General features: G+C 43.3%; 1 protein-coding gene across 1 annotated transcript; it reads left to right on the forward strand.

Annotated features, from left to right (window-relative positions):
• The first annotated feature begins 19136 nt into the window (after positions 1-19136).
• Positions 19137-26096, forward strand: EDN1 (endothelin 1). The gene is made up of 5 exons (XM_024763932.1): positions 19137-19581; positions 21133-21301; positions 22618-22776; positions 22933-23046; positions 24852-26096. The coding sequence occupies exons 1-5, from the start codon at positions 19518-19520 to the stop codon at positions 24952-24954; spliced, it is 609 nt and encodes a 202-aa protein (XP_024619700.1). The 5' UTR covers positions 19137-19517; the 3' UTR covers positions 24955-26096.
• Positions 26097-26380: the final 284 nt, after the last annotated feature.

Consider the following 26380-nt stretch of genomic DNA (forward strand, 5'->3'; position numbering starts at 1 on the left):
GTATTATTTTCTTTAAGAAACAAAATATCATTTAACAATGGCTCTTATATAACTATTTTTACCTGTAACACCCAAGAGTTTCTATGGAGTAAAGAATAAAGAGTAAGTCCTAATGTAACATTGAGCTGTAGGTAAGCTCTGATAATGGTATGAATATTCTCATCTTTCTTGTGGTTAGGTCTCTTCTCATCAAGAGCCCCATGACTGTAGTGAGAGAAGAAACCAGGCACCTGAAGCAATGTGGTTAGGAGCACGGGATCATGATGAGTGTGAGACCAACCTGGGCTTGAATCCACTGCTCCAATAACTGTATAAACTTGAAAAAGTTTCTTAGCCTCTCTGAGCTTCAGTGTGTGTAGTGAGAGATGAGATGTGGTCAAGTGGATTCTGGGTAATGGTCCTGAAGAACAGGAGAACCACTTTTCTAACAATGAGGGCAGAGTATCTAAAAGGGTATATTATTTGAGTTTCTTGTTTAAATTCAGTGGGCAGGTTGGAAGGGAGATGACTAAAGAGAGGAGGTTCTAGATATAGGGCGTGGCATGTCAGTGGCCTCAGACATGGACCATGAGAGAAGTGGAGGGAAGATGAGTTGGGAGTAGGAGGAGATGAAGAAAGTAAAATGTGACTAAGGCCATCTTCTCTGCCCATGTGTTTCATAATATGAATAATGACATCTTTTCAGTAGAATTTAATATCATAGAGAACTTGATTTCCTAACTGGGGATTTCCTTTGTGAGCCATATTCTCAACTGTGCTCCATTTCGATTTCATTTATCAGAAGAGAAAAGTCTATCACCGAGGGAACAAGGAGGGAACAAAGGGCTGTAGCACTTAGCCTCATGATGAAGGTGATAGGAATGCAGAGTTGGAGATGAGCATGGGATGGAGTATTGCAGCAGGCTCCAAGGAGGACGGAGCTTTGGAGGAAGCTGCCTAGATGCCAACAGAAATGGGAGGTCTTGATGTTAGCTCTGCCTGGGTTATAGGAAGCTTTGTACCAGACCTTGTCCAATGCCAAGCTAGGTGCCTGAGCTGACGTGTAATAATTTCTGAGTTTGTTGCATGAATGAAAATAAGAATCTACCTGTTAAAGGCTGAATTGTGTCCCCTCCAAATTCATATGTTGAAGCCCTACGCCTCCCCATTAGTCAGAATGTGACTGTATTTGGAGATAGGGATTTTAAAGAGCTTTTAAGGTAAAATGAGATTGTTAGGGTGAGTCCTAACCCAGCATGTCCTTATAAGGAGAGGAGATCAGGACACAGAGAGAGACATCAGAGATGTGCACACACAGAGAGTGGCCGTGTGAGGACACAGTGAGAAGGCAGCCATCAGTAAGCTAAGGAGAGAGGCCTCTCCTTAAACAACCCAGCAGATGTCTTGGCCTCGGGCGTCCAGACTCTAGACCTGCAAGACTAAAACTTACGTTGTTTAAGCCATCCAATCTGCAGTACTTTCTTATGGCAGCCCTGGTAAACTAATACACCACGCCTCTCATTTAATATCCCTCCAGATGACAATTACGCCTTAGTTATATTTGTTGTCTTTCTCCATGGTAGCAACTATTTTTTTTTAACATTCTAAATGACTAAACTAGGTGAGAGTTGAAGAAATTAAGTTGAAGAAATAGGGACATACATGAATGGGGAACAGAAAAATGTAATTGAGATGGATGTAAAGTTGAGGGAACACTTTCCACACTTTTCCAATGACTCAGAGACTGGTCACTGCTTGACAGAATTTTTTCCTAGAGAATTGACTCATATTTGAAGAGGAGGCAGACATTAGGACCATCGTTTTAGCTCACTCTTTCACATATGGGACCGGGGGGAGGTGATGATGATGAGAAGCTTGAATTTGGGCCTTGGTTAGGGAAATAAGGAGACCAGAGGAAGAGCTGGGGTCAGGGAAAATTCATCATGTGACTGCCTCCTGCATTTTTATATAGGCAAAATAATTCAGAACAAACATCAAGGCAGAAAAGGGAGCTAATAATGATTGAGTTGCCCTCTTTGGGGACTGTGTGGCAAAGATAGCCTTGAAAGCAAAAGCAAGTGGAGAAGATACTGTGAAAGCTGTAAATTAAATGTCAGGGGTGGCCCGAGGGAGCTTTGCCAGATGGGCAAAGGATGTAGAGGAGAGCTGTAGAGAATAATGTCATGGGAGTGGTGGTGATCCAGTTATTATTATAGGCCCTTGAATTGCTCTCATTTATTTAGTGGGGATCAAGGCACAAAAGACACAGCTCATCTTCCCAAGGATTTCCAAGTCCAGTGAGGAATACTGACAAATAAACTGCAGCTTGACTACAGTGTTGTAAGTGCTAAGACGGGAACACATGGTGTTCAGCACAGAGAGCACAGAGGAGGGACGCCTTGCCTGTTGCTGGGCTGATCAGATGAAGCCTCCCCAGAAAAGGTGATGTCCAAGCCAAATCCTATGAGAAAAGCAGGGGTTAGGCAAATACAGAGAGAGGTGGAGGTGCCTTTCAGGCCTGTTAAAAGTTCGTGAGATGACAGTGGATGACTTGTGGAACTACAGGTAGGTTATTATGGCTGGGGTAGAAAACAGCATTTCTGGATCTTGTGTTTTCTCAGAGGTGGGAGGAAGCACAAGGGAAGAAACCCACGGTGCTTCTCTCAGAACTCAAAAGTGGCTTTATTTTAATAGCATAAATCAATATATGCCTATTGTGAATCCTCTACATGATTCACACATGCTTGAGGGCTATTACCATAAAGGTAGATTAGGACAACATGAAACTTAGCAATATATATTTTTTTCTTTTAAAGGGATGTGTTGAGACACTGGTGAGAAATGTAACTAGAATGGTAGGCAGGACCGTATGTTTTAAAGTTATGGCTTACCTGCAAAGTTCCTGGATCTAACAATAGCTCAGGGATCTGCAAATTTCAGAGTGTTGAGTTAGCACCCCAATTCATTAGAGCATTGGAGAGACTTAGTGGATTCAGGGTTCAAGTGAGTTTCTTGTGTTATCCTTGAATTTCAGTGAGTGCCCTTTCTGTCAAGGATACTGGAGAACTGGAGCTATGAAGAAAGTCTTCTAATGTAGAAAACGGAACCAAAAAGAGCCATCAACTTTAACAGGAAATGTGAAGTGGTCATACGATAAAAGAGCAGTTGTGGTTAAGAAATACCGCTGGGTGAGGTGGAGCTGGGGACTGAAGGAGCAGAGCTTTTTCCTATGCTGGTGCTGTATTTGGCTTCTACTGCACCCGGATGAAATTTCATCTGTTACCTACGCGTGGTCTTCACCGTTATTTAAAAAAAGAAAAAGAGAAAACAATCCTTTGCTCTCAGAAGCAGGTATTGGTGCATTTTCATTGTGCTTAAAAGAATTGTCTTTTGACTAGTGAGTTACGAAGAAGTACACCACACCCTGCAAGATGTATTAAACCACCTAAGATTGGAGTTTGAGATGCAACTGATGCTAATGGGTTCAGATATATTTAGATATAAATACTAAAATTTGAAGGACTGTGAGGTAAGTAGCAACTTAAGAACTTTTAAATAAAAGGCTCCTTGACTTTTAGGCAGGGAGTACAATGGAAAATGTTGATTTCATTTCAGCCCAAATTCTAATTTCTTGTGTTTCTCCCCTAGTTGGAATTTAAGGACCTGAGTTCAGGAACTGTGTGGTTCACCACTGCAGTGCCAGCATCTAGAACACGGCCTGGCCCATAACAGATGCTACATAAATATATCCAGGATGAACTAAAATCATCTGCACACCTACTTTGGGCCAGGCACTGTGTGGGAGGGTTTTGCAATCTTCCTCTCATTGACTCTCATCATAGCTAGTGAGGTCTCCCCTTGGTCCATGTGGAAACTGAGCCTCAGAAGGGCTAACTGTCCAAGAAAAGAGCCAGTGAGTGTCAGATCTGGGATTCCACCCAGGTTTTCTAACCTCATTCTCAATAATGTTTCTGTTTACCTTGAGTTTAGGGAATAATTCTGGTTCTTTGGTGGGAGGACGGGGTCCTGACTACTGCAAAACTTATGGAAGTTTTTCTTCTGCTGCTGGTATATATATCCTCAAAGACCCATGATATGAACTACGTAAGTTACTAATCAATGTCCTTCCAGACCTAAATGTTTAGTGATATGCCAAGATTCCATGCAACCTCCACAAACTTCTATCCCAAGAGCACCTCCAGTGGTATCCATGGGGTCCCCCCAAGGGCTCTTACTCATACAGGAGCCACTAGGCTCCAGGACCCCTCACTTGACTCCTTGCTGCTGGCACCCTCCTCCTTTCTTTGCACACAGCCTTCCTTAAGAGTCACAGGGGCAAACAGAAAGTACTGTCCTGATGAGTCATTTTTGGCCCTGAAGCCACTTCTCACTCAAGAGGCAGGAGAGGGATGGGAAGGAGTTTGGGCGTGAATTCTTGAAGAGAGAGACTTGGCCTGGTTACACATATTTCTTTTGTTATAAAATCCTGATTAAAATAGACATCTTTCACTTGACGCAGCAGATGTGCGGTTAGTGTTTTTCTTCTCTACTGTAACCAAAATTCACTTTCCTCCCACCTTTGGACTTGACCATGAAGATGATAACTCATCATAAAAATATAAAATTCCCCCCACTTTCTTCATAAGAAGATCTAGGGCATACACCTTCAGGTAGGCTAAACAAACGTTACTTTTGGAAAATTTTATAAGGGGCATTTAAAAGGCAGAGGCCTCGCATTCAAATCTTCCTTCTTAATTAGCTGGTTAGGGTGCAAAGTGAGGACTTGGAGTGAGAGGGGCTTGGCTTGTGTGTTCAGTGTGTGTGCGTTTGTGCGCGTGCGTGCGTACACCTGTTTGTGCATACAAATGAAAAAGAAGAATCCTAGCACACAAAGAGTTTTATTTACACAAAGATGTTGATATGTTCAGAACAATTTCTAGGAGGGAAAATTTTTATCCAGCTGGCACACTCTAATAGGGGAAAGAGAAGGGAACCCCGTGACTGTTTGTGCAGGCATTGTGTTAGGGACTTTACATGCATCATGGATTCAACTTGTACTTAAAACTCTGTTTTCCCAAGTACCTTCTAAATGTGAGTTACTAGGCAAAGGCTGGGAAACAAAGATGAATAAAGTACATTCCTTTACGCCAAGGAATTTACAGTCTAGAAGGTGAGGCAGGAGAACAACTGGTGATTATAATCGGGTGTAATAAGTATTATGCAAGACGTCTGTACAGAGTTATTATGCAGAAGCGCTTAGGAGGGGCACTGCCACTTAATCTTAGCCGGAGGACGCCAAGCCTTAGTACAGGCAGTCAGAGCAGGCTCGGTCAATATGTATGTGGAGGGTTTGAGGAAGTCTTCCCCAAGGGGTTTTGGGAAGACTTCCCTTACTTCCACCGTAAGTCTTGAAACACTGGTGCAGAACTGTAGAGACGGCTCCATTGCAGGGAGAGGAGAGAGGCACGAGGAAGCTGGTAGAAGCAAGAGAGGGCTTGACAAGTTCAAGGACACTGCTCAAATATGTAAGGCTGGGAGGCAAGGCCATTTTAAAGAGTTCAGATTCATCTTGATGACTGTGGGAAAGCAGCAAAGGATTAAAATAGAGGAAAAATAGGATGGGTTTTGCATTTTATAAAAGTAAATCTCAGCATTTTGAATAAAGACATATGATTATTTTTGTTTGATTTTTGATTATCTGCAATGATAAGTGATGAGGGACAGGGACCTTGCGATACATGTTGATTCATATGATCTCCTGATTATGACGCTGGCTGTCAGCCTAATTTTCTCCCCGTGAAACTTTTTATTGGAACTTCTGGTAAGTTATAAGATAAACTGATCTCGGTTCATTGTCTTGCAATGCGGTGAACGGATTCTGAAGAAAGTGAGACTGGAGACAGGGGACCAGTCATGAGGTTGTTGAGCAAAGAAGGAGTGACAAATGCTGCCGGGAGACAGAATGGATGAAACTGGCAAGGAGTGGGTGGGAGAGACATAGGCGTCAGAGACGACTTGTGCCTTTCCGGCTCAGGCAGTTAGCTAGGAGGATGGTGATAAAACAATAACTAACATTTCTTGAGCACTAACTATGTGCCAGGTACCATTCTACACGCTTTACGTATATGCAACTGGTTTCGTACTTACAAAAACATGGTGACGCAAGTACTACTCTTTCCACATTCTACAGATGAGGAAATGGAAACAAGAAAAGGATAAGTAGTTCGCCCAAGGTTACATACTTAGTAAGCAACAAATTTAGGAGGAGGCAGTTTATAGAGGTACTGAAGACCAAACAAATGGATGGAATTACCTAGAAAGCATCTGCTGGGTGAGAAAAGGAAAGAGCCCAGGGCAGGACCTCAGGAAATTCCCGGCAGAGGAAGAGATGTCTGTGAAAGACATGGAGTTGGATCAGCCCAAGAGGTTGAAGGCCTCAGAAGACAGTAATGTGATAGATGCCAAGGGCTTGCAGGTTGGGGTTGCCACCTGCCTTTTCCAGAGGAGAAAATGGAATCTGGGAGGTGGTAGGGCTGGAATTCACTGCAGCCCTGGACGTCGTGTGCTTCCCAGTGCTCCATGGCCCCTTTGCCATCAAGGCAGCATTCAGAGGACTGACACATGATTCTTATTTTTATTTTTGGATTCTTGATTATGTGGGATGATAAGGAACGAGGGACTGGAACTTAGTTATGCACACCACAATTCAGATTATCCCTTTATTATAAGTGCTGGCTGTAGTCTAATTTCTTCTGCATGAATTTTTTTTTACTACAACACTTAATGGGTTAGAAAATTAACTGATTTATATTATATCTCCTCTTTTCTCACCACTAAAAATTGGCTAGAAAGCATCTAGGTGGAGAAGGAGACAAACCCAATTATCCTCCAAATACTCATTGTTGGTACCGTTAGCCTCGACAGCTTACAGCTCACAAAGTTTGTTGGCAATCATTATTATTTACAATAATTACCCAGGTAAACTCACTGAGTATTTTCTCTGGATTAAAATTCAGCCAATGACATCAGTTCTCGGGGATCTCTGCTTTTCTCAGGCCACTGGGTAGCTGGCCATTCCCTCTCCTTTTCTTAAATTGTGTCAGGTCGAGAAGGGGCTGTGATCCGCCGGTCTTCATCCTTGCAACAGCATTGCTGGGGCAGCTCCTGGGGGTCCCCGAGGGCCTTTAATCCCTGATGCCTGGTCACTCTCCCTTCTGAGACCAGTCACAGCCACATAGACCTTTTATATATGTCACTCACACCACATACTTACTTTTCCTTCAAGTTCTATATTTAAAATTCTCTTGGAAAAGCTAACTTAAATACTTGAGTCCTTCATAAAGTTGAACACTTGGCTTGCTTTTTGAAAGAATACTGCCTTTCCACCTGAATGTTTACGTTTTTATTTTTTCCCCCTTTCTCTGGCAGTGTTTGCAGCTAAACTCCCAATTTAGTGTCATAAAACCATCGGAGTTTTTGCTTGTACAGCCCTTGGCTGAACTTGTCAATTTTTATGTATCTGTTTACTTGTCTGGCTGTTTCTCCCCCTACCTTAAAGATCTAAAGAGACAGGAATTGTGTGTTTTTTTTTTTTTAACTCAACAGTGCAAATTCTATTTTCAATTCAAGCTCAGTGCTTTTTGAAAATTACAGCACACTGTACCAGAGACAAAAAGAGGAGGCACATCTTAGAAAGTTGGTCCCTAGAAATGGAGATGGGATGGGCAGATTTGTCCACTCCTGAAGCTACCCAGAGAAGCTCAGTGTCGGTAGTCAGTTTGAGGGAGGGGTCCATTAGAGTTTGGAGTTGGGGGTTAGCTTGAGCTGGAAACTAGAAGATGAAGTGTTGGGATGGAGGATATAGGAGCCTGTAAACCAAGACAGGAGCTAAAATGAGCACTTACTTACACACTGGAAGGATGGGATCAGGAGCCAGAGAGAGAGCAATGTAGGGCTGGTGTAGGATAAATTTTGCTGAGTCAGGGAGTCTGAGAACAGATTCCCTCTTATCTCTCATTTTACACTCTCTTGCTCAGCAATGTCATTTCTCAGAAAGACGCCATTAGGAAAATTTGAACTGAATAGGAAAATCTGACTGGTGAAACAAAAATGCTAAGAACCTTAAATGAAACTGCAACCTACTATTCCTTTCAACAGTGAAAGAAGGTGCAGACAGACACCATAGATTTCTGGAAAGTCAAAAAAAAAAAAAACACCAAAAAACTAAGTATCAACCTCCAAGATTGTTAAAAGGGAAACTGTTCAAGAAGAATGAGAGGGTTAAAAATATGACTCAATAAAGTATAGCTATGAGAAACCCAATCAGAAACCATTTTGATAAAAAAGGAAAAAGAGAGGGCTTCCCTGGTGGCGCAGTGGTTGAGAGTCCGCCTGCCGATGCAGGGGACGCGGGTTCGTGCCCCGGTCCGGGAAGATCCCACATGCCGCGGAGCGGCTGGGCCCGTGAGCCATGGCCACTGAGCCTGCGCGTCCAGAGCCTGTGCTCCGCGATGGGAGGGGCCGCAACAGTGAGAGGCCCGCGCACCGCAAAAAAAAAAAAAAGAAGGAAAAAGAGAGATAGAAATTTGTATAATAAACCAGGAAGAAGTCTTATTGGAGTTGCTAGTAAAAACCACACATAAAAAATGTAAGGAGAGGAATATAACCAAGTACAGATGTAAACATGGCTTTAATCTATCTGTGAAAAAATAGTTCTGCGATAAAATAAAAGAAAAGCTAGTTTCTGGAGTGAGCTGAAACTTGCAAAAATACTCAAGCAGAACAATAAAAGGGTCTTTAAGACCTATGTTCTCAATGAAGATGAGTAGTACCAGCTCTGCTTTCTGTGTTTCTGGGACTTATAATAATATAAAAATAATGACCAGGAGAGAACATTTCTTTCTTTATAATCTATAATAACTTGGTCTTACTAATAGCATATTTTCATTATTAATAATTTCATACTCCACAATAACATTTTACATACACTATTGTTTTTAATCATATCTGACAATTTTTTAAACATATTGTCATAAATGAGAAAATCAAAAGTTTTTATTCTCTATCTTCTCACTTAAGGCATTTAGTGCTTTGCTTTATGTATGAATGGTTTAACATCTATACAGCCCAAAGGAAAACTTCTATAACAAATTTCATCTCATATAAAGAAACAACTATAGTCCATTAAAGTGAAAGGGGCTTTTTTCCTCTGATAATTTTTTCTTTTGTAGATATTTACAAACTATGTTTTCTCCACTGCCCCTGCATAGCTTGAGTCCTACATTTTCAGCTAGAATTAAGATCTCATATGCTCAATCTAGAAACCATGCCTTCATTCTGATTGCCTAATCCTTCCTCTTTCAGATATCTGTTTACACAGTGTCTCAGGGTTTGTGTTTGTTTTTTGATTTTTCAAATTAAAGATCTCTGCCAATATTTATGATTCTGATATTAAAGTGTTTTTCCCTAGTCAGCATCCAGTAATAGAGCTTATATAAAACTGTTCTTCTGCTTTTCTGTACTTCTTTTTCTACATTCTGCCCTTGACAACAACTTGCTCTTTTTTTCTGGATCCTTGACTTAAAAGGAATTGACGGGGATCTCTGTATACCTCACTAATTAAACCTGTCTAATTGACATGGTTGTCTCAACTAAAGAGCCTCAGCTAAACACTTTCATTTAGGCATCTTGAGATAAGTAGCAGGTGATATTTTCTCCTTTTATATTGGGAAAAGGCAGACAGAGAGAGACTAAGTACTTTGCTGAGTGAGGGGTTGTTTAATTAGTCGATGCGAGTTCCTAATAAGTTGTATAACTTACATTTGGACCATGTTATTATTAAGAGTTTCACTTTCCTAAGGATTTGGTGCTCTCATAATTTGGCATTCTGGCTTAACCATAGATTGGGTCATTTTCCCTCCGTCGATTCTATTTTTTTCAATGCGTTCTTTTTCCTCCTTCTCTTAACTTAGTGGGTGTTGGCTCTTCCAAAGGTGGCTGTGCATTTCAGATTCTGGGTTCCTTGGAAGAAAACAAAGCCCTTGAAAAATTACTAAGAATCTATTATTTATTTATCATGTGTTAGGTCATGTAGCTAGGGTTTTGAACCCATATCATCTTATCTTTAAGTGAGAGGAATAAAGTAGGTATACATTTGATTGAAAGAAACTAAAAAGGATATTAGGATTAAACTGTCCTAGGTGTTTTCCAGTCATCCTTTGAGAGGAGGAAATAAACAATCCACATCTCAACATATATATATATATATATATAGTAGATGTTAATCATTCAAAGAGGGGAGGTGGGTGCTTGGTTGAAAATCTGTGTGTGTGTTGGGAACCTGTACTCTGTGGCCCATTTTGTGGGATTCAAGTCACCATAAAGTGGCAAAATGCTCCTTGGAAAGGGGAGGGTGATGGGAGAGAATTGGGAAAAAGGAGGCTGCTGGTGCAGAGACCTGGTCATTAGTCCAAAAAGATAGTTTCTTCCAGATAATGTACAAAAATAGAATGGATGTTGAGGGAGAAAGAACAGCCAGAAAGAAACAATGCTGTTAACGGCTTTATCTAGAAAACTTTAGCCCTCCCTGACTGGTCTTGAAACAACTTTGGAAAAAAGTCTTTAAACAAGCTACTTCGCAGTTCCCCAAATCTTTTCTACTTTGTAGCAAGATAATGTGCTTTACATGAACATTATCAGTTTCAAGATTCTCTAAGTCATACTTCCCTGCTTCCCTCACATCCTAGGAAGAAGGAGGGCTGAGAACTGGGCCACGGCTTCATGCCTGACCTTCCTCCTGCCCCTCTCTTCCTCCTCTTAAAGCGAGTCTTCACACAGACTTAGAGAACACACTTGTGGTTGCCAAGGCAGAGAGGCTGGAGAAGGGGTGGATTGGGAGATTGGGATTAGCAGATTCAAACTATCATACAGAGAAAGGATAAACAGCAAGGTCCTACTGTACAGCACAGGGAACTACAGTCAATATCCCGTGATTAAAACATAGTGGAAAAGAATATGCAAATGAATATATATATATATATGTATAACTGAATCACTTTGCCGTACAGCAGAAATTAACACAACATTGGAAATCAACTATACTTGAAAAAATTAAATAAATAAGCTATAAGGATATATTGTACAGCACAGGGAATATAGTCAATATTTTATAATAATTTTAAATGAAGTATAGTCTATAAAAATATTGAATCATTATGTTGTATACCTGAAACTAATATAATATTGTAAATCAACAAAAAAGAGACAAAAAATTAAATAAAGTGAGTCTTCAATACTGCTTTCCCTGGAGTCCTACCATAGCCTGAAATTCAGCCATAAGCAAACACCTCCTAGAAGCTTTCACTTTATTCCATTTTTCTTTTCCCCATATTTCTCTAAAATAAAATCAACATAATAAGGTAGCAACAAACACAATGTCATCACTCCACATTCTTTGCTCTTGTGAGTCACATGTAGAAAAGAAAGTCCTTCAATGTCTTTTGACTTATCTCACTGTCCTTAGTAAAAACTACACTCAGAAAGACAATAATTAATAGATATTAAACAATATGAACGAAAAGTATACAGGTGTTTTTTAAGCTTCACAGAAAAACAAAATTTAAAGGCATCAATTTACAGGAAAATTATTCTTGTAACCAGTCCAAAAAGTGTTTTTTTTTTCCCATCAAAAGAACAAACTAAAAAAAGTGCAAATGCCAAATCAAACAAAACCCTTAGCAGTAGATATATTCTGGAACTTGTGAAAGTAAATTAGCATTTTTCAATGAATCCAAATGCCCCTTTAAAAATGTAACCCCCTTTTGCCCAAATTTCTTTTCCTACAATGACAACCAGTAATTATTTTCCCTTTTTCACTGCATACTCATATTTAAGAAAATATATTATTTTAAGAGAAATTTACTTTTATCAAAATCATTGTTTAAAGAGGGAGACTTGAATTACTTGTAGGTAGGCAGCAGATGAGAGTAACAAAAATAATCCTTGTATCAAATCTTTTCTCACGAAAGGAAGGGGACATGAAGAAATGGAGGCAGTCAGAGAACGTTTCTAAAACTCCATATGAAGATTTTCCCCCTCTTGCAAATGACTGAATCTAAAAAGGCGATTTGCAAAATATGGGAATAATTTTAACTCATTTAATATTTTCTAATACAAATAAAATCCAGACCTTCTAATGGTGACATAGTCCATACAATGAACTGTCAAAATCATTTCAGCTTATTCACTAGGAAGGAGTTCTTCATGGTTTCCGTGGCTTTTCCTTTTTGTGCCCCATGTCCATCCTTAGGATTTCAGAGTGTGAGAACTACAGACCTTGTACGTTATGCTGGCACATTACAGAGATATTAGAAATATTAACCATATATGTCACCTATACACTCTTTCTCTCTTTCATCATCATCAGCCATCTGGTCCCAGTGAAACTGTCAATCCAATAACCAAACCATCTTGCTGACATTCCCTGCCCCTTCTTAGCCTCTTTGCCACAGCTCCTAACTCCTCTCATCTTTGAAGATCTTTCCTGCTATCTTTTAAAACATTCATTCAGCCTCTTTCATTCCGTGATTACTCCTTGAATCATTCAGTACCTAGTATCATCACATCCCTTGCTTTCTTGTAGGTACCTTAGCTTTCCCACCTCAATGATTGTCCTTTTTCCTCCCTGGTGTTGCTTTTCCCCTGGTGGCTTTTATTAATCCTATGTCAGTCTGTTGACTGATGAATATGAAGTCATCGAACTTGGAAACCACAAAGTGCCTAGAACTGCTTTTAGCACCCGTGGGGACTCAATGAACATATGTGCGCGTGAAATTGAATACTGGAAGCTTTCCGATTTCTAATATAAAAATGAATTTCGAATGAATCATTTTCTTGCTACTTTCCTAGGGTAGCTTTGTAAATGTCAGCAGGATACCAAAGGAGTTTTATTACACCAAAGCTGGGAAAGAGCTAAGACCTCTGGCGTATGTTTTGTCATTATATATGAGGTGCGAAAGAAAATTTTTTTTTCAGATTTATAGGGACATAGTTGACATATAACGTAAGTTTAAGGTGTACAAGGTGTTGATTTGATACACTTACATATTGCAAATTATTACCACTGTAGCTTTAGCTAACACCTTCATCATAATTACCATTTGATGGTAACACGTCACATAATTACCATTCTTTTTTGTGGTGAGAACATTTGAGATCTACCCTCTTAGCAACTTTCAAGCATATAATACAGTATTGCTAACTATAATCACCATGCTGCACCTTACATCCCCAGATCTTATTCATCTTGTACGTTTGTATTCTTTGACCAACATCACCCTCCATTTCCCTCACCTACCTCACCTCCATCCATGATAACCACCATTCTACAGGAAGCTTTTAAAAACCAAAAAAGACATGCATAATTTGAAATGAAATGGTGTCATGAAAAGGGTTCTGACAACAGCGGACTTAACCACAGTCACCGCCCTGAATGTCACACACATGCAGTTTGCTTAAGAAAACATGAAGGTAGCCATCTTATTTATATGGCACCTGCCTTCCAGAATTATTTCCTTTTACTATCCCATTCAAACATGTGGAAGGAAAGCTTGTCTAGAATGACTACATAAATTAGGTTTAATGAAATCACTTGACTCTATTCCACTCACCTCCAAGTAGTCTTATTTTTTAACTGCTGCATCAGAATCTTTTCAGTTCCAACATATCATGAATGACATAGAATTAAAATTAAAGAGAAAAACATGAGGAGGCAGCTACTGGCTGCCGCATTTTTCTGGTCTCCCTGATGTGTGAAATATTACAACTACTATCTCATTTCAATCTATAGGCTCACATGTGGGGGGTGTGTGTGTGTGTAAACACTCAGAGAGGATATTTAAATTTGGGATACAGGATCAAAATAAGATAAAAGGCAACTACCAAAACATTGAAGTGATAAACCAAGGGGAAGTATGAACTAGGAACTTTTTGGATGTGGACTCCTTGTTTTTCTAGATTCTGAATGCCAGAACTTCTGTTTCTTTGGAATGCATCCATATGAGAGGGTTTTCTTTTTTTTGCGGTACGCGGGCCTCTCACTGTTGTGGCCTCTCCCGTTGCGGAGCACAGGTTCCAGATGCGCAGGCACGGCGGCCATGGCTCACGGGCCCAGCTGCTCCGCGGCATGTGGGATCTTCCCGGACCGGGGCACGAACCCGTGTCGCCTGCATCGGCAGGTGGACTCTCAACCACTGCGCCACCAGGGAAGCCCCATATGAGAGTTTTGACGTAGAATATTTGGAGATTATCTTGAAAGTAGAGGTCAGAGAGGGGAATTAAACCAGGGCTTAATTCTTAACATAATAAGACATAAGACATCAGATTGGAAGGAATGGTGTTCCCCAGGAGTGGTAAGCATGCTGGTGTTGGTATATCAGGTGACAGTACATGGCAGAACACTTTTTATTTCTAATAGCTTAAGGAGCACACAATAATGATGTTTATTCTAACATGTATTAAACCATGATTTCAGGTGCCTTATTTAACCATATAAAATGTATATTATTTAACCATACAGACCATGATTCCATATATATAACTGCTTAGGATAGAAGCAATAGAAAGTTTCCTTAAAACTATTCAAGTAAAAGAAGTAAGTCAGTTGAAAGAAAAATATTCAGTAAAAATATATGGGTGGCACACCAATATGGCAAAAGTTGTGAAAGAGGTTTATGAATGACTGAGGTTTGGGAAACGCTGGGTTAGAGAATTGGACATATTCTTTTAAGCTAAACAGCTGCTATCTGTCATCGTCTTATGGATGAAAGTGTTGGGGAAGCAAAGTTGCATATTTTTTTCTTTTTTATTGAAGTGTAATTGACTTACAATATTATATTAGCTTCAGGCGTACAACATAGTGATTTGATAATTTTATACATTACAAAATGAGTATCGTGATGGGCCTAGTGATAATCTGTCAGCATACAAAGTTATCACAAAAGTTATTATTACTTATGTTCCCTACGCTGTACGTTACCTCCCCATGACTTATTTATTTCATAACTGGAAGCTTGTATCTCTTCATCTCCCTCACCTATTTCACTTGGTCCCCTACCCTCTCCCCTCTGGCAACTACCAGTTTGAACTCTGCATCTACAAGTCTGTTTTTGTTTTGTTATTTTTGTTGGTTTGTTTCGGGTTTTTTTGATTTCACATATAAGTGAAATCATATGGTATTTTCTTTCTCTGTTTGACTTATTTCACTTAGCACGATACCCTCTAGGTCCATCCACGTTTTCGTTTATGGCTGAGAAGTATTCCATGTGGTGTACATACATACACCACATTTTCTATCGACGAACTCTTAAGTTCTATGCGTTTAGATACACGGGATGAATCTCTGCGGAGCAACGCCCTGTTTCCTGTGCTAAATACCACTCGATTTTGGACACAGGGAGAAGCTGTGTTTGTTCATGACTCCTGGAGGTGTGTAATATGTCATGGGGTAATGTCCGTATTACACAGTCTTTCACAACAGTGCTGTGCAAAGTAGGAATGTAAAATAGTCAACAATATATGATCGAGCTAGTGGCCTGGACAGCTTCACTGAGCCCACACTAAGCCAGCTCTCTATGCTTCGTGCTCTCTCTCATCAAGCAACCTAACGGCTGTTCTTTTTGCTGAGCTCATTGCCACATCTCGCCCCAGATTTATTGGCTGGGCAAAGTTGCAAATTGTTTTACGCAGAAGTTGAGAAACAGCAAAGCTGAGGAGTGCTAAAAACAGTACAGTTTGCTACTGTGTAGTATCTGTACTTGGGGCCCAGGGTGTTTTATTTATAGCTATCTATTAATACACAGCAAGAGATGATACAGAAAGAAACACATAAAAAATACTTTATCAAACAGTTTCCAGTATTCAAGTGTAACATTAAAAGCAAGAACAGCAACAGAAGACTGTTCTATTGGGGGAAAAGGCCATCTTCTTTACCTCTTCTCTCCCTTCCCTTCCCTTCCCTTTCCTCTCTGAGGCGGACTGTGCCTGCAGAGAGCCTTTCACCTGCTAGGTCCTGGAGGGCTGGGCTGGGGGTTGGTGATGGAGGTGGGACCTCCACTTCTTTTTTTTTTTGCTGTACGCGGGCCTCTCACCGCCATGGCCTCTCCCGTTGCGGAGCACAGGCTCCGGACGCGCAGGCTCGGCGGCCATGGCTCACGGGCCCAGCCGCTCCGCGGCATGTGGGATCTTCCCGGACCGGGGCACGAACCCACGTCCCCTGCATCGGCAGGCGGACTCTCAACCACTGCGCCACCAGGGAAGCCTGGGGTCTCCACTTTTATTACTTTGTCCAGCAACTTTAACCTTCTCATCTCCTCCACGCTCCCCAGCAAGGCTTCGGGCAGAGCAGCAGCGGCAGCATCTAACTTGTAAAACTGGTCTGTTGGGGTTCTTCCTCCCTCCCGCTCTTGCTTCTTGGCAAAATGTTTTGTTGGGCAGCTGGCAGGAGGATAGGTGCCTTCTCTGCAGAGAAAGCCCCCCCCCCCCAACGCTTTTCCTCCTCTAGGAAGAAAAGAGGCTGCTGCAAGAGCTGGAAGTGGAGAGATGGACAGACAGGGAAGGCAGATACCACCATTGCCCCAAGTCACACAAAGAAAAACGGAAACGCGCACATGCACACCCACGTGAGGGTGCGTCTTGGAAACTCACGATTCAAAGAGATGGGGGCAAGATGGGCCTTGGAACAATGCGACCCTCCCGGATGTGAAATCCTGCGCATTGACTTGAGCAGAAGGCCGGGGGTGACGGTTTCGGGGCGGATCACTGCTGCCCACGTTTTGTATTTATTTGTCATTCAAATAGTTCACAGGAGAGGAGGGCGGGCGGGCTGTGTGAAGGCTTGTGGGCAGTTTCATTTTGCTTCACTTCTCCACCTGAGCGCTGGGCGCCGCTGGCACCTGTCTGGGCAACCTCAGCGAGGTGGGTGTGGCGTCGAGAGATGGGCTTCCCTGCCTGCCGGAGGGTGGCCCAGGCTGGACCTGGAGGGACTGGGAGGGACCGGGCGGTAGTTTCCAGGGAGGAGCTGAGGACAGGTTGGTCCTGACTGTGGCCAGTGTTTTGTTAAAGTTTCCAGGAGGTTAAAAAAAAAAAGAGTTGGGGGCGTCGGGGTGGGACCCCTGCCAAGACATATTTCCCAGGCCACCTCTCCCTCCCTGGGGGAAGCTTGGATCCTGTGAATGTGATGTCAGCTCTCTTCTGCTCTCCTGTGTTCTGCGGATGGGAAGAAGTCGGAACGCACTGGCCAGGGCTGAGGCCAGCAGAGCTGGCTCCTTGCTGGCTGCCACTGAGTCCAGGGGGAGCTGTGCCCTCCCCGGCCCCTGGGGCTGGACTGAGGCAAGCATATAGAGGAGGGGCCGAGGGCCCAAGCAGAGACCCCTGGGGACACGGGGGAGGCCTCTCTGGGTGTGGATGTGGGGGGGAGGGTCCCTTCCTCCCCCCACCTCCACTCTGGCTGCAGTGGCTGCTTTAGGGGACAGATCTCATTACGGATCTGCTACCGCTACTGTCCCCCCAGCTGTGACTTTGAGGCATGTCCAGGCAGACCAAGTGTGCCCAGGTCCACGGCTTAGGTGTTGGGATAAAATCTGTCCTTTTGATTCTAGGGGTGAAGAATAAACAGAGAGGAGGAGGAAATGGTTCTGTGGGACCCTCTTGAGAACGGCAAACGAGTCTGCATTTGAACCCCTGCGTGTGCGTGTTTGTGTGGGTGGGTGTGGGTGGGTGGATTAGAGTAAAACAAGGTGAGGAAATGGAAGCAGCATCTATTTGATGGTGTCCCTAGGAGCTAGACGTAGACACGTCTTTTTCGTGTGCAGGGAAGGTGCTCTACCTTTATCCTATGGGCCTTCCTCAGGCACACCGAGAACTTTGATGGAGCAGGGAAATTCTGAGGACCGCAGCTTTCTCACTTGACAAATGAGGCTAATTGAAAAAGCCAGATGTCTTACATTCACGTTCTGCTGTACACATTGCAGCATGCTGTTTCCTCCGCAGTGACTGCCCTGTGAGGACCTCAAGGAGTATTTCGTGCTTACATAGACAGGAAATTGCTTTGAAAACATAAGCACATTATTAAAGGCGAGGTATCGTCTGCTCCCTTATTCAGGGCGGGCATTTCCTCCTTCCCAATACTTAACCCTCTGCAAGAACACCCCTTCGACTTACAAGAAAAAGCCAAAGGAAAACAAAGACCCAGAAAAGCTGTCCCGATGTAGGGAGTAAATGGAATATTCCGAGGGGCAACCGCGCTTTCCGCGTCAGGTGTCATTCCTCCCTTTCTAGGCTCCCACCTCAGGTGGCTGCGTTTCCTTCTGTTATTTGGAAGCCAAGGCTGTGGCTTTTTTTCCTCAAACATCAGCCCCGGTAGCTCTTCGTCTCCCTCTGGCGTTCCTCTCTCGCTATTTCTTTAGATTGGTGCCCCGGCAGGTGGGGGGATCCGGGGACGGGAAGGGGGTGGGCGCAAAAAGAAAAGCTGATGGGGGCTTCTGATCAGCAATCCTGAAAGGACTGGGTATGTGCCTACAAGGATCCTTTTTTTTAAAAAAAAAAAACTTCCTTTTCTTGCCAACCCCTCTCCTATCTTTCCCACTGTGGACGCAAAGAACTTGAGCCGAACAGCCTTGGTGGGCGGGGGCTGGAAGAAAGAGCAAAGTGCGTCCATCTATCTGCCAAAATGATCTGACCCCGAGTCGGGGGCGGGGGGAGGCGTAAGTAAACAGCGAGAGCGTCCCCTGGACTGATCAGCACTAAGAAATCGGAGAGACATAAAAGGCAAATGAAGCGAACAACAATTAAAAAAAAAATTCCCCCGCACACAACAATACAATCTATTTAAACTGTAGCTCATACTTTTCATACCAATGGTATGACTTTTCTGGAGTCCCTCTTCTGATGCTTGAACTCCGGGGCTGGCAGCTTGCAAAGGGGAAGCAGACGGCAGCGCTGCACGGGCAGGTTTACCAAAGGTCTCCAATGGGTATTTTCTTTTTCTTAGCCCTGCCCCGAATTGTCAGACGGCGGGCGTCTGCCTCTGAAGTTAGCAGTGATTTCCTTTAGAGCCCGGCCTTATCTCCGGCTGCACGTTGCCTGGCGGTGACTAATGACACAATAACATTGTCTGGGGCTGGAATAAAATTGGAGCTGTTTACCCCCGCTCTATAGGGGTTCAGTATAAAAAGCCGGCCGAGAGCTGTCCAGGTCAGACGCGCTTCTGCCTCTGCGCTGGGACCAGCGCCGCCAGGGTCCCCGGGTCCCCGTGCGCCACGGCCGCCACCGCGTGCGTCCTCGGACCGCTCCCACTGCCTTCTCTCCTGGCAGACGCTTCTTTTTTCTCCCCATTAAAGAGCATTCGGGCTGAAGGATCACTTTGAGATCCGAAGAACCCGAAGCGCTCGGAAGGAACTGAAGCTGTTTTTTTCTGCGTTTTCCCCCCACACCTTCGGGTTTAGTTCGCAGTGGGGAAGGATTTTGATCCCTTTTTTTCCAGAATGGATTATTTCCCCGTGATTTTCGCTCTGCTGTTTGTGGCTTTCCAAGGAGCTCCAGAAGCAGGTAGGCACGTTGACTTGTAAATCCCTGAATGCTGCCGTCTTCTTTTCCACCTTAATGCTTTTCTTGCTTCTGTGTTTTCCCCCATTTCTTTTTATGACTGCCGCTCAGAAATCAAGTGTAGGGGAATTATTGCCCAAAGGTGCTTATATTTTCTAGTGGAAAAAAAAATCCTCTGTTGAAGACCATTGCTCCTCTAGCATTAAAATAACATTATTATTATTGCCTTGGCTTTTAAAAATATGACTCAATTAAAGCGAGATGTAATCTAGCTAAATGTATGTTTGCAATATATGTGTTCATACAGGTAATAGGACATATAGGAATTTATATCTTATTCAAATACTGCTTTAATAGTGTGTTAATGTGTGAAATATTTAAACGTTTCAGCTTGAAGCCAAGGAATTTTATTCAAGGCATTCAAGCAATGTATGAGCAGTAAAGTCACCTGCAGAACAGCCTGGTGAAAACCGCCCCCAGGCGGTTTCAGGGTGAAGCAGATGTTTTCTTGAAAATTGTCATTGTTGACTTTAGATTTCTTTCGGCAAGTTTTTGGCACTCAGAACAGTGTGGGCTCTATTTCCAGTTTTATTCACCTGTCTTGGGAGGGAAGCTAGGATAAATCTCGGCTGCTGAAGGATTTAGGTAGTATGTGTGCACCTGCCCGTTTCCCTCTTTTAGGGTCAGTGCACTTTTTTGTCTTTTCATGACCCTGACTGAAGAGAAAGGATGTCAAGGGAATGAAAATCCTGGAATGTGTCTGATCATTTGAGATGTACAAAATTAGGCAGATAAGCTGCGTGGCTAACTTGTCAGTAAGAGGAAGCATGCTGCCGTGGGGAAGGGGAGACGGCAAATCCCGCCCACACCATCCTGCTCCGGGGATTCAGAATTCAAAACCCACGGAACCTTGCCTGGGTCCCCAGAGCTGCTGCTCACTTTTCCCTTAGGTCAGTGGTTTTATTGTAGAGCTGATTTCTCTTCTCTCTCTCCAATCACCTCCCCGAAGCTCTGGACCTCCACCTAAGTTCAAGAGGTGTGTCTCATCTGGGCTACTCCCGGCCTTACACAAGGTGTGAAGTGGTGGGTGCTGCCCTAAACGGAAGGTCATCCCACATGAGGAAGTGGCTCTGAGTCTAGGAAAAGGCAGTATGATTTATTTAGTTTCAGGTTTTTGGTCATCAGCCAATTTTAAGCCACTGTAGGTTGTGCTAAGTTCCATGCAGAAGCCAACCCAAATGTCTAACAGGCAGTATTTCTAAGCATTTCCTTGAAGGCTGCTTCAAGGGGCTGGTAAGTCCCTTTTCAGGTGGTTGTTTCCCCTGCACTTGTATAATCTCTCTGAAGCTGGATAAGCCAGTGGCGATAAAGGTGAAGTCATGTTAAGGAGGGAAAATAATAGAGTCCTTTTTGCTCGGTGTTTCTTGCTGGAGGCCGGCTGGGTGCTTCATCTGCTTTTATCTGCTCTGCTAGATGTGGCATCGACGCTGTGACCAGTGTGCCTTTGGGCCTTGGGGGAGACGCCGCCCACTGACCTGCTCTTTGTCTCCCCAGCGGTCCTGGGTGCCGAGCTCAGCACAGGAGCCGAGAGCGGAGGGGAGAAGCCCTCTCCCAGTGCGCCCTGGAGGCCCCGCCGGACCAAGCGCTGTTCCTGCTCTTCCCTGATGGATAAAGAATGCGTCTACTTCTGCCACCTGGACATCATTTGGGTCAACACTCCAGAGTGAGTCTCTAGAGGGCATCGTTACTCTAGGCTTCCTCTCCTCCAGCTTCACGGGAGACTGGAGCCCAGTTACTCTCGTTACTTTTGGGTTTGGACTCTGAAGGTAGCATTTCTGACCACAGGAAAGTGCCCCAGTGGGGAAAATGCCCCTCAGGAGGCTACCACACGTCTCGGGGGAGAAACTTCGTGTTGGGCCTCCGGGGAGAATGTTCTCCTTTGGGATCTGCCTGGGTTTAGGGAAAACGTTGCCGAGGTCATATGTGGCTTGGTCCAACCTGTGCTTCTCATGGGAGGGTATAGACTGAAGAGGCAGAAAGGATTATAGAGAGTTATAGTCTAATGTCTTTATCTTATTTATAGAAAAACTAAGACCCGAAATGTTGAAGTCACTTGCCAGGATGAATTTATGGTAGAGCGAGACCTAGAACTTGGGTGTCCCAAGTCCCCGCTTTGGAAAAGCCTATTTCAACACAGCAGTAGAAACGCGGTCCTTAGAGTTCCCTTCTGCCTCCCGAGTGAAGAAAGCAGTTTCCCCCATCTCCCCCTGAAAAGTAGTTCACCCATCAGAAGGAATCCTAAACAAAAATGCATTGATTGTGCCTGTGGTGTCCCGTTATGGTGAGGGATGACTGAAGTGCAAACAAAATCAAATCAAACCAAACAAAAACCACAGCGAGCCTCATACTTAGTAAGGTGATACTTCCAAGGGGAGGACTTTATTCTTTAGGTGAGAATCACAGTGGACACAATGGAAATTACTGGACAGCCTTCTGATGAGGAGTCCCTCTACAGTTGTACGATAATCACCAAATCACGGGAGGTGTGCAAACCTGGCGTGAACCGTGCACACGGTAGTGTGTCCCCCCCCAGCCTCCTCAGGGGGCCCTTTTAGCGTTATCATGTATCACTTGAATTGAAAATCGGTTTTCGAAATCTTGTGAGTCATGGTTTTGCATGGAAGTCCCCCACCCCCACCCCCAAGACCTGTTAACTAAGTAGAGAGTCAGAAAAAGGAAGAAAATATGAAACAGATACCAAAGCAGAGATGTCATAATTTCGGCCAAAAGACAAGGCTGCTGTGTTGAGAGTTGACATGGAATTTCATTGACTTAGAAAAACTGATTTTCTCCTGGTTGGGTCCACACACTTGAGGCCATTGACCGGCATGCCATCCTGACTGTTAGCAACATTTGACTCTTCTGAGTCTCGCTGCCAAATCCTGTGGTGTGAGCTCCTCAGGAGCTTGCCCCAAAGAATGCAACCTCTGGAGACGATCGGTTATGCTCATAACTTTTGTTCCTCTCTTTCCATGATAGGCACATTGTTCCATATGGACTCGGAAGCCCCTCTAGGACCAAGCGATCCTTAAAGGATTTCTTTCCTACAAAGGCAACAGACCACAGGAAGAGATGCCAATGTGCTAGCCAAAAAGACAAGAAGTGCTGGAATTTTTGCCAAGCAGGAAAAGAACTCAGGTGAGTAGAAACACCCTTGTTTTCTTTCAGTTTTATGCCTTCCTGACCATCTTCCTCTTATGATGCTGTCTTCTTGTTTAAAAGAGAGTAACAGAGGCATTGAGAACAACTGAAGTTCCTATTGCTGAAACGTTCTCCCTGTGTGTATTTTAACAGGGACCAAGACACCATGGAGAAAGGCTGGAATAAACAAGAGAAAGGGAAAGACTGTTCCAAGCTTGGAGAGAAGGGTCTTCATCAGCAGCTGGTGGAGGGAAGGAAAATAAGAAGGTAAGAGGCTCCTAAGAACAGCTGGTCCCCGTCACCTACGAATGGTCTACTCTCCTAGTCATTCTTGCCTTGATGGGAGAAAGGCCCAGAGGACAGTAACAAAGAAAAGGGGAATCTTTGTGTTCTCTAGATTATAGAGAGCAAAGGAATCCCTCTCAAATGTTTTCTTGAAGGCCTTGAATGCAGACTGCTGCCCTCTGTACACTTTGGTGATTTTTAGCACACACACCACTCATCCTAAAGGTAGATTTTCCAGACAAAATCTATCTAGAGACACCTCTGTCATTTGGTCACATCTAGTTTTTGCCTCTCTGAGTCAATATATTTACAGCTTTCCCTGAGAAATTAGAAATCCTTTCAGGGAGAGTTTTGGGTTTTTTTTAAATTAAAGTGTCACATATAATCAAATTCTTCAAAACACAGCAGTTATTCAAATGGCCAAAGGGAAAATAAAGCCATTAGGCAGGGTTGGTGAGAGTTAGAACATGCCATTTTTTCAGGTTTATTTATTTACTTTTTAAATAGGGAAATGCATTTGGTGGAGACCCAATGTCATTCCCAAAAGCTTTCTCATTTTTTAATCATGAGCTGGGATCTGGATTAGTAATACCATAGGATTGCTCTGAGCAGTTTTTTGTTTTGTTTTGTTTTGTTTTTGCGGTACGCGGGCCTCTCACTGTTGTGGCCTCTCCCGTTGCGGAGCACAGGCTCCGGACGCGCAGGCTCAGCGGCCACGGCTCACGGGCCCAGCCGCTCCGCGGCATGTGGGATCTTCCCGGACCGGGGCACGAACCCGCGTCCCCTGCATCGGCAGGCGGACTCTCAACCACTGCGCCACCAGGGAAGCCCCCTGAGCAGTTTTAGAGTGAGAAGTCTCCCAAATCCTAAACATTTTGGAATTCACAAGCTGCAGGGAGGAATCCTGCTTTCAGATCCGCCCCATATTCTACGTCTCCCTATCATGGTCAGTGGCAGCTTTTCCCGGAAATCCAGTGGCAAGAAGTCCTAGGATCCAAGTATTATAAGCACAGGCCTGGCGGTCATGCATGACTTCCGAGTTGTTTACTACTGATGTGGGGCCATCCTCAGCACTGCCCACGTGCTGTTGAAGTTTCCACATTTATAACCTCAGGCCACTAGTGCGCCTTCAGATCGCAAGATTACGTAAATCACCGTTTCTGGACTGACTTGGAAATCTTCTTTTTTTTTCTATTAGCTTCCATTACATCAACTATTAAATCAATGTTACAGTCCTTCCCTTTTTCTTTCTCCTAGAAACAGAAAACATGAAACCTGCAAAAACAATTTTTTTTTTAATGGCTGTAGAATATTGTTTTGGGCCTGCCTGTAGGCCTCCTCTTTTTGAATCTCTTTCCCACGAAGCCCCCTTCAGTTTCTTATGTGATTAAGAAGACACTCCTGGCTATTTGAAACCTCTGCTGAGTGAGTCTCTCCATACAATCCCACAGGATAGGGCTAAAGAAGAAAAGAGAATATCTCTAGTTGACCTTAAAAATTGTACTTTAAAATTGTATTTAATACCCAATTCCCTTTAGATATGACCATATCACCCTTATTCTCCCTGCTCACCGCCCCGCCCACCGCCATTCTAGGCATAAGAGGTAGTTTATTTTCACTTGAGGTTAGCAGAGTAACATGGGGTTTTGGTTGGGGGTGAAAGTTCAGGATCCAGATTTAGATTTGTTTTTGCCAGATTCTAATTTTAGATGTTTCTTTTGCCTAGGAATGATTTTTGTAGAAAAAAAAAATAATAACATTTGTTTTCTCTTGTCTTGTTTTAATAGGTTGGAAGCCATCAGCAACAGCATCAAAACGTCTTTTCTTGTTGCCAAGCTGAAAGCCAAGCTCTACAGAGATAAGAAAGTGACCTACAACCGAACACACTGATGGCAGGTTGTCGGGGCCTGTCTGAAGCCTTCTCATCCACCAAGAGCCCTGGGCCTGACTCTGCGCTCTCTCCACATGGCTGGGATCAGAGCAAATGCATCCTCCCCGCTTAGACCACTTCTCGTTCGTTCCAGACTAGCACAGGACCAGCGCCCTGGGTGCAAACATTCCAGGAAAGGTTAAGGAGTCCCCCCAGCCCGTCTTCATTTGCCTCCATCAGTGGGAACTGCTTTCGTTTCTCTCCTCCTTTGGGGTGACAGCGGGCTATGCAAAGAAGGCAGAGAGATGCAGTGACCTGCAAATTAGGGTGGCCTCCTCCTAGGGGGAGGAGGAGAGGAGATTCCACTTGTGGGCGGCGTCCCCGAAGAGGTTCCGAAGGGAGTGTTTGTGTCTCACTCAGGCGCCTGGCACATTTCAGGGAGAAACTCCAAAGTCCCTGCAAAGATTTTTCTAGGGAATGCACAAATTGAAAACACTCTAAGGACAAACACTCGAGTTAAAAAAAAAAGAGAGAGAGAGACTTTTTTTTTTTTTAATTCATAAAATGCAAAATTGAAAGAAACTGTTACTACTGTAAATCAGGAAGAGTTTCATGCATATGAGTCTACCTCACCTATGTTGCACTCTGGCAAAGTATTTCCCCACCTCTAATTATTGCTTCCCCAAACTCTGCCCTCTCTAAAATCCCCACACTAAGCCCTAGCCTCATGGAAGTCTGTCTAATGTGTCAATAGTAGATATAACATTTTCAGGGTAATCTACTAGCTCTGTTCCATAAGAAAAGAAAGATCAGTTGAACCAGGAGATTCCCTTACCTTGATTTTTGGAAACACAATGGTATAGGATTGTTTAGGAGAGACACTGAAGGGTAAACATTGTGGTGATTTAAAGCAGTCAAATTGTCTTCCTTTATGTAACTGGCTCATGGAAGAGGTTGGATTACATTTTGATGTACTTATTTTTTTATAGATATTTATATTCAAACAATTTATTCCTTATATTTACCATGTTAAATATATGTTTGGGCAGGCCATATTGGTCTATGTATTTTTTTTTAATGTATTTCTGAATGAAATTGAGAAAATGCTTTGTTTTGCCTGTCAAGGTAATGACTTTAGAAAGTAAATATTTTTTTTCCCTACTGTATTGACTTTGAATCATTTCTGATATTTCTGAGAAGTGGGCCAAAGTGGTAAGAATTAGGTAGGGGGATGATTAAAGATGGTTTCTTGGAAAGGTGACAATTAGAAGGAAAAGAATCATGGCTAATGAAAACAAGAATTTGATTTATATCTTAAAAGTTGCCTTTAGATTGCATTAAGCTAAAAACAAAACAAAAACCCAGCTTTCACACCTCTGTCTTTCCCTGCATAGCCGCCTCTGCTTCCCCTTCACCTGCAAACTCTCCAGGGACTTGATCCATTAG

Source organism: Neophocaena asiaeorientalis, unplaced genomic scaffold (genome assembly GCF_003031525.2).
Source record: "Neophocaena asiaeorientalis asiaeorientalis breed wild unplaced genomic scaffold, Neophocaena_asiaeorientalis_V1.1 scaffold427, whole genome shotgun sequence".
In the NCBI taxonomy this organism is placed as follows: Eukaryota; Metazoa; Chordata; class Mammalia; order Artiodactyla; family Phocoenidae; genus Neophocaena; species Neophocaena asiaeorientalis.

Bases quoted from the DNA above. Each gene is read 5' to 3' on its own strand.
- EDN1 (XM_024763932.1), top strand. From the start codon at position 19,518: ATGGATTATTTCCCCGTGATTTTCGCTCTGCTGTTTGTGGCTTTCCAA. The intron at 21,302-22,617 runs GTGAGTCTCTAG...TTTCCATGATAG, and splicing joins ATTTGGGTCAACACTCCAGA to GCACATTGTTCCATATGGAC. The intron at 22,777-22,932 runs GTGAGTAGAAAC...GTATTTTAACAG, and splicing joins CAAGCAGGAAAAGAACTCAG to GGACCAAGACACCATGGAGA.